At 28.6% G+C, this 8,564-nt stretch overlaps 1 protein-coding gene across 3 annotated transcripts; it reads right to left on the bottom strand.

Moving 5' to 3' along the window:
• Positions 1-127: 127 nt before the first annotated feature.
• On the bottom strand, positions 128-2,897 carry LOC108776889 (uncharacterized). Of its 3 annotated transcripts, none has more exons than XM_018543628.1 (7): positions 2,818-2,897; positions 2,507-2,732; positions 1,787-2,242; positions 1,491-1,711; positions 1,183-1,342; positions 880-979; positions 128-289 (listed from the first exon to the last, which is right to left on the bottom strand). In XM_018543628.1, exons 1-7 carry the CDS (start codon positions 2,848-2,850, stop codon positions 238-240), a joined length of 1,248 nt encoding a protein of 415 aa, XP_018399130.1. In that variant the 5' UTR covers positions 2,851-2,897; the 3' UTR covers positions 128-237. The 3 variants fall into 3 exon arrangements, with proteins under 3 accessions (XP_018399130.1, XP_018399131.1, XP_018399132.1); XM_018543629.1 differs by having other exon boundaries at positions 1,183-1,339; XM_018543630.1 differs by lacking the exon at positions 2,818-2,897 and adding an exon at positions 2,345-2,415 and having other exon boundaries at positions 2,507-2,566.
• Positions 2,898-8,564: the final 5,667 nt, after the last annotated feature.

The raw sequence follows: 8,564 nt of genomic DNA, 5'->3' as shown, positions 1-8,564 counted from the left end.
TAATAAAGTATTTTTTCATCCAAATATTCATCATAATATAATATATTTGTATATTTATGACTGCGTGTATATTATTAATCAACTTATAAAAACTTTAAGAAAAAATTAATGACCGATAATAGGGTTTCTAAAATTATAAATTCGATCTTATCGTTGAAAACAGAAATATTATCGGTTGGAAAAAAGATGAAGATGTATTATTTCGAAGATATATTATTTCAACTATTTAAATCTAGCTCATTCCTGATGGTCTTGTAGATTATCTCTTTCGTCTTTCCTTTCTTTTTCTCTAAAACAATCAATAAATTAAACATATAATATATTGAAATATAATTATATATATTAATATACATACACACAATATATATATACGTTTACTATATATGTATATATATAGTAAACGCACGAGAGAATGAGATTTAAAACATAAAAATATATTACGCGATAAATTTTAATATACACTTGAATACATTTCAGAGTTGAATAAAAAAATTAGCCTTTTTTATTTAATAATAAGTAAAGTTAAAATTATTTAACTTCCTGTTTCCTATGGAAACAAAATAATGAACACTGTAAAAAGTTATGGATCATTTATACTGGCCGTAACCGTATGTCATATGCCGTAATCTGTAAGAATTAACCGATTAAAGTCGAGTATTCCCCTCTTATTCGACTATAAGAGGGAAATATTCGACTGTGGTTAGTGAATTCTTACAAATCACGGCATACGGCATACGGTTACAGCCAGTATAAATAATCCTTTATTATGAAAACAAATTATTTTAAAAAATAATGCATCTTAATTTATTTCAATATTTCACATTTTTTGTAATAAATATTAATATTTTGCAATAGAAATAAACATCAATTTTTACTTACGCAATTCTTTTGACACGTGAAGGAGCTTGCACGATCCAATTGATCATTAATTTTGAGATTTCTTCCTCGGTTGAAGTTGTATCGTGTAACCGAATAACAGCTAAATACAGACGTATATCAACTTAATAAAGTATATATGATTATTATATATATATTGAGGGTGTACTCTGAGAAATAACTGTTTCTGCTTATTAATGTAAGTTTACACTTATTCCGATTACAGTCTCGAAAGAGACAGATAAAAAAGCCAACAGAAACAGTCAAATTCTAAATATAAGTTTAACGACATAAAAAGTGTTTTACCTATAATTAAACTAACAATTTTAAAATTTCGGAATGCATTTTTTCCTCGAGCTCCTTTCCAACTGTATAACATCAATATTTCATCTTTAATCAATGTTTTAAAACAATTTTTTATTCTGTCTTGAAGATTTATTCCACCTTTTAATTTCAAAAAGTTCTTCTGAAATAATTTATCATGAAATATATCATAATACAAATAAAAAATATTAAATACATAATATTGCTGGGTATTTTATGCATACAAAGTACAATTACATATTACTGTTTATATAATTTATATTTACTATGTATAAAAATAAATCTTATACCATTTTCATAAAAAAATCTTCCTTTTTCAAATTTTCTTCCAACAGATGCAACTGTTCCACTGAAGAAATAGTATCAAAAACAAACACTTCTTCGACAGCAATATTGGCTATCGCTTCATTATTTGCAATGTCTGTTTTATTTTCTAATCTACTGAGCCTTCTTTCAATGTATGTAATTTCTACTAGAATACGGTTTACTTTCTTTAAAATTTCCTTTAACACTACAAATTAAAATATAAAAATTATATATTAAAATATATTATATTAAAAGGAGTAATTATTAAATTATATTTTACTTGTCTCGCCAGATTGATTTTCTTTCTTGTTATTCCAATCGATTGAATCATCGTTGTTATTTGTAACATTAGGATCATTATTTTCATCGATATCTTGATTGTTTTCCATCTTTTTACATATAGAAACCTTTACCTTTTCTTGTTTAACTATTTTCGGTTTTTTTCTCTCCATATTTAGAATCATAATATTTTCATCTTCGGGTGAAATAATTGCGTTTTCGTAAGTCGCTAAAATCTTATTCGAAGAATAATGTGATCCACAAAATTCATTCGGATCTGGTAACTGCAACAGGACGGAATCCATATTTGTACTGGATGAAGATGAGTCGTCAGATGTAAAATTTTTTACAACAGCTCTGTCATGCCGCGTTTGTTTCATTTTCTCTTCATTATCTGTATTAACGTCAGATATATTTTCGGCCATCTTTAACTTTTCTTGACCTCGTTCAAAAGTATCTGCATTTCATTATTGATAATTATAAATACATAAAGCATAGATAATCAAGGCTCTTAGAGATCAGTGCGTTATGCCAAATGCTGCCATGGAGATCTACTTACAATTTATTTTTAGTTGCATATGCTCTTTCGTTGCTAAACGCAATGGGCATACTGCATTGATTTCTTTCAACCTTATTATAAGAATACAATTAATAAAAGTGTGAAATATATGCCAACAGGCTGCTGTCAAAAAAGAATTAAAATCTATAACTGTACATATACCTGCTGAAGCAATAATATGTAAAATATCATACATCGCCCATCCAGCTTGTACATTTTTCAAATCAGGTTCTTCTCTGGTCTGTATAGCCTTATTAAGTTTCTTTTTTGAATCATAATTCGGATAAAAGCAAACGTAAAAATCTTCTGATAGTGATAGCCGCAACCAATTATTCGGTACTAGTGCTATCCCATCATCGAATTCAATGATGTAGAAGTTGTGTGTAAGCTGCAAATAAAATGCATTAATGATAATTTAATTTATCAATAATAAATATTACGCGTGCAGTCATAATGTGTATTTTTAAATTTACCTTAAATGAATTAGAGTTGCTCATCTTCTCCATATTTAATTATTAATTATATAATTAATCTTCTTTATCGTATTGATGGTAATAAAACTGTTTCAGTTATGAAAAATCTAATATACAAAAATATTCCATACTATACGATGTAAAACAAAAGTACACAAAACAAAAAGCACATAACCTATTAAAATCTCTGCTTCACACAGTTTATTATATTATAAATTAAAATATTTTAATTCTAAAAAATAAAATGCAATCTCGTGTCCCACATAGCAGAAATATCCTGAAATATATCGTATATACATTCTAGATGTTATTGTGTCATCTTTACATTGTCCCTGTGATATAATTTCGACATTTCTGTTATATGAGGTACATATAATACAAATACGTGGCAAAACATTAAAGTAAATATTTAACGATTTATAATATTTAGTTTTGTGTTTACCTTTACCCTCCGAATAGTTTATTTTATAGATTATTCTTTTTCTTAATCACAATTTGATTCATACAGCAAAACTCGTTCGTTTTGGACAAGCTGCGCTACTATTGCTGACGCAAGTTTGCAACATTGCAGGTTCATACACGCTTGGTAATGTGGGATTCAAGTGTTATCAAAATATATTGGCTGCGTTTAATGGACTCAACAGTTGAGTTCATTGAGCGTTCGCTGCTGCTGATGTATTCTTTTAGATCTAAAATTCTGATGGGATGATCTAAAAGAATACACCAATAATAACGAGCGTTCACAAATCTGTTAAATCCGCTGAACGCGCCCATTGACGCGTTTTTATTTACTTATTATAACATAATATATACTGTAGAACGATTTGATTAAACAATTTTAAGAGATTTTACTATTTTTTTTATTTTTTAGACAATTTTATTGCAAATAAAATTAAAGATTAATCTTTGAATTATTATTGTTTACATTTGGAATTATAACATTATTATGATAATCATACAATATAATGTATATATTGTTGATTATATGCTTTGAAAGTTTTACTGTCTAGGAACGTGTCGAAGAGGAATGACATACAATTTTGAATCAAATTTAATTTTCCATATCTTTCCCTGTATTTCATTCAAAGGATAAGATATTACTTTATTATTTATTTCCTCGACTGCATAAATGTCCAAATTCTCTGATGAGAATGGTTGTAAATACAAATCACCTATTTTCTTGATTTTATAACCAATAATATAAATTGTATTATTATTGGTATATTTAACGATGTTCTTAACAGTCATTAAGTTTCCATCTTTTGTTATAATGCAATTATTTGCCTCACTTTTGCAATCAATTTCATAATTACCTAATAATATTAATTTTCTATATTGTGATTCAACAATATCTTGAAATTCATCGATCAATAAACCAGCATTATGTTTTGTTTTCAATTGAAATGTATTACTTGAATGTAATAATTTATTGCTCATGCTCTCATACTTATTTAGTCTTCTTTCTGTGTATCGTCGTACAATTTGTTGCAGTGGTTTTTCTGCTTTATGCAGAAAATTTTTTAATGTTTGTAAAAAGTTTTCAAACCGAAATGAGCTAAAGGAATCCAGCGGCCCAAATTTTCGAACTTTATTTGACAGATGTAATAAATTATGAACATTGTGGGATACATTTTCCTTGCCATAAATTTTCTCAAATGATTGAACGAAATGTTGCAACAGTTTTTCTGCGTAATCTACATTGTTTTTATTTGCTGTTAGTATTGGACTGATAAGTATTGATATACTTACGTGCAAAGTCAAAAAGTTTATATATAGATCTCTTTTTAAAACATTTTTTAAAACAAAAGGTCCACTGTATAGTAAAAATTGTCTAAATTCTGTGGCTTTCCAATACGCTAATTCGTTTAAACTTCGCGGTCGCCTTGAAAATTCTTTCGGTACTGTACTTCTTAAATTAAGAAGTGCTTGTGAAATATTTTCTTTAGCTTGATTATTAATGCGAATAGCTAGCGGTCCATTCATCCATAATAATATCATTTTTTTTACAATGCCCAAACAAATCAAATGCATATAGTCAAGAGTAATATTCGAGACCAATCCTAAATTAGGCACAGAGAGCAAAATTGTGGGATCTCCTTGATGATAATCAAAATCTGTTTGACGTACAAAATCTTCGTCAGACCTGAGTGCACTTGATCTCTTTTCATAAGGAAAGCAGATTTTATTATTAATATAGTCTCCGTAAATGGTACATTTAGTACAACTTGAATAGCCATTATGTCCTTTAACGTTTAAAATAAAAGCTTTCGCTGGAGCATCGCAAATAATGGCCTTGACATTTACTTTAATATCACAATCTAACAAGTTTGAATGAAATCCTTTCTGTATTAACGGTATTAATTCTTCTACAAATTGCTGTAAAAATTCATTAGATTTATTTGGTTTCTTTTTACCATAAAACAACCCAACGATATGAACTTGATTTAAAATATCATCTGAAACTAGAATTGGCCAAAAACAGCTACTTGCTGACGATTTAGATAATGGCAGGCCATCTATGTTAAATAATAAATAAATTTCAGATACTTTTACAGATATATTTTTATAGTCCAACAAGAGTGACTCCAAGATGTTAGAGAGACCAAAATGGTAATAAGATCCTCCAGATAATGCAATTATGTTAGTAGTTTTTTTAGGCGTTTTTAAAAGCGTTCTTACATCCTTTGGCAGGGTTTTCAATTGTGCATTTGAAGCATGCCTCAAAATTTTCATTAAGGCATCAATTGCATTATGTTTAATTTTAAACTCAAAAGACCAATTACGAATATCATGTAATAATCGGTTATTCTTATCTTCACCGTCATCAATATCCTTATCGTCTCTATCATCTGCATCTACATCGTCTGCATTGCTACTCGTATTATCAGAATCATATGAAAAGCTTTGCAATCCTTCTTCACCTTCAAAATCAACAAAATCTTCGTTGTCTGTAATCATTTCTAGCGAATTATCATCTATTTGATCTGATAAAAATTCTTGATTATTGTTATTACTAATTTTTGATGGTGTTGAAATTGATTGCTCAGTTTGATTCTCATTCTTAATGCTGACAAATTCGTTAATAGATTTTTTGATTGATGATTCAAAATCAGAAGCACCACTGTGTAATCGTTTCATAAACATCAAATCTTTTTCTGTCTCTGTTTGAGCTAATCTTCTTTTATGTCTCGTTGAAATTTGAGACTTATTATTACCTTTATTCATGTTATCTTATTTATTTATACAATGCAACCTATAATAATCTATTATTTACGTAACACTTAATATCCAAATCTATTAAAAAATAAAAATTACCTTTGATTAACAAAAATGTACGTACTCTTACCCGATAGGGCGTCTAAGAGTATGCGATGATGTCGGATAAGAGTAAGCAATTCAGGAATTTAACAGTAATCGCATATAAGTATTCCTCTTTTAAATTCAGAATAGGCTTTGTAGGCACTAAAAAAAATTTCTGAGGAAAAATGGACGAATCAACCTATAATAATCTACATTATATTATACGTAACACTTAAAATCCAAATCAATTAAAAAATAAAAATTACCTTTGATTGTATATATTCTTATTTATCGTTTTAATTTATATATAGTTCTATATGTAAGTATTAACACAAATGTAAGCGACTATAATAACATGACCAACCAAACTTAATTTATTGCTGCTTATGCGATTATTTGAGGTTAGTCGAGCAATTACCCAGTCAAAAATAACAATGAAATCGATGTCGAATCGATATCGATTCGATATTGATTCCATTATTATTTCTGACTGATAAGTATACCTGATGGGTACTATAGTACGCGTACGTGATATTTGGTTAAATATATACAATATGTATCTATTAACTACGTGATTAATACATTCATAATTCTATATATGCAATACATATATCTGCTATGTATTACATATATATTTCGATGCAGATATTTCGAACCAGTTGCATGAATTACATATTTAATACATTATATTTAATATGAAATAAAATGCAATGTTAATGCAACATAAATACGTATTTAATATATATTTGCCATGAAAGATGCTGTGCGGGTAAATAAAAAATTAGAAAATTTAAATAATTATGATATAAGTGACGAACATTAACAAATATTGTATTGTGACTAAGAATCTGTTTACACACTAACTCATGTTTCACTAAAGTTAAAATTTAATCAGTAGTCAAAATGCCGCTGTACAAAATCCAAACGAAATGCTGCGCCAGTTTGTACAACTGCATGTAGAACAGCAGGTTCTTCTTCTTCGCTATCACTTTGGTTCTCATCATCATCATCAATTTCTGTAACAAATGTTATATAATGTATATTATGCAAAACATTTATGTATGTTAACAAAGTTTCTGTACGTTCTATTTTATGTATGTTACATACTTGAATAAGTTTTATTTATACACACATATATATATATATACATATATATAAATTTACATTTTTATATAACATTTTATTAAAAAATATAAATGTTTGTCTCTAATAATAAAAACATTAGGTTATATACTAAGTTAAATTATACTTGTAATAGTACGACCACATCATATCTAGAATATCTAGATGCATATGCATATTAAATAATACAAACCTAATTCTATTTGGCAGCATCCTTTAGCATAAAAACGTAGAGCAATTAGTACTTGTAATGTTAATATGTCTTTCTCATGCCCTGCTCCAGAAGATAACCTCTTTTCAACTAAGCCTATAACGAATCGCACTGTTTCTTTAGATAATCTGTATCGATTTCGAAATTCAATTTCATTGTTCAAATGGAATCTATCCTGTTACGGAAAATTGGCGGCCTTCTCTGTTGTATTTGCAACACATCCCGTATTTCCCGTATTTCATTAATTACACGATTGTATTCCATTTCTGACAGAACTTGTTAGCGTACTTAAACATAGTCCTTACCACTTTTATCGCACACTGTTAAGATTTTGAGATGTTAGCGCGTAATTAAGACTTATTAGTGGTTCTGAATAAGATTTTTGTCATAAACACGCATGATTATAATAGCGCGCTGCTATCATCGAGTTTAGAATACGAGCACTAACAAAAGCACTAATATCTCGACTTGTTAGCGCGCTAACATCGTTGTTAGAGCGTTCTGAATACAGGCCTATACATATATATAATTGTATATAAAATATGTCTATGTTTATATAGAATTATATTGCATGTAATTTTATATAATTTTACAATAATAATTATTGTATAAGACATTTTTCCCCCGGGTCCTTTTTGATTTTTGTAATACATTTGTAATACATTGTTCTATCAAAAATGTAAAGCAAAAATTAATATTGATAATATTTTAAGATTTAAACGATTAAATATAACATGGAAATACTTACCAAAGGAAGAGAAATTAAATTTAACACTACGATTAACTGAAGACTACATATATATATAAATAGCACCAAGCCAATCAGCACACGATTCGAGTCACGTGTCATGTTAGCGACTCTCTTATTACAGTTAGGTACCGACACGGAGTGAAACTACTGCCCATATATATAATACTACTATATGGCTAGATGAGAGAGAAGTCCATGTCCCAGAACCACGGTGCGGGAATATACTTCTCTCTCTTTCTCAGTGTACTTTGAACATTGTGCGCATGCGTTGGATTCATCCCCTCCATCAATGATAAATAGAACACTGATATGTATATATGGATAGCGGATGGGCTGCAATTCGTGTGCCGACTTAGAGCCGCC

The sequence above is a fragment of the Cyphomyrmex costatus genome, unplaced genomic scaffold (genome assembly GCF_001594065.2).
Source record: "Cyphomyrmex costatus isolate MS0001 unplaced genomic scaffold, Ccosl1.0 scaffold3925, whole genome shotgun sequence".
Lineage (NCBI taxonomy): Eukaryota > Metazoa > Arthropoda > Insecta > Hymenoptera > Formicidae > Cyphomyrmex > Cyphomyrmex costatus.
This window is presented reverse-complemented; position numbering and strand designations above follow the sequence as displayed.

Excerpts from the sequence above, each read along its gene's own strand:
- LOC108776889 (XM_018543628.1), bottom strand. The coding sequence starts at position 2,850 with ATGGAGAAGATGAGCAACTCTAATTCATTTAAG. Across the intron at positions 2,243-2,506 it reads ACATATTATTGCTTCAGCAG|ATACTTTTGAACGAGGTCAA; the intron begins GTATATGTACAG and ends AATGAAATGCAG. Across the intron at positions 1,343-1,490 it reads AAGATTTTTTTATGAAAATG|AAGAACTTTTTGAAATTAAA; the intron begins GTATAAGATTTA and ends AAATTATTTCAG.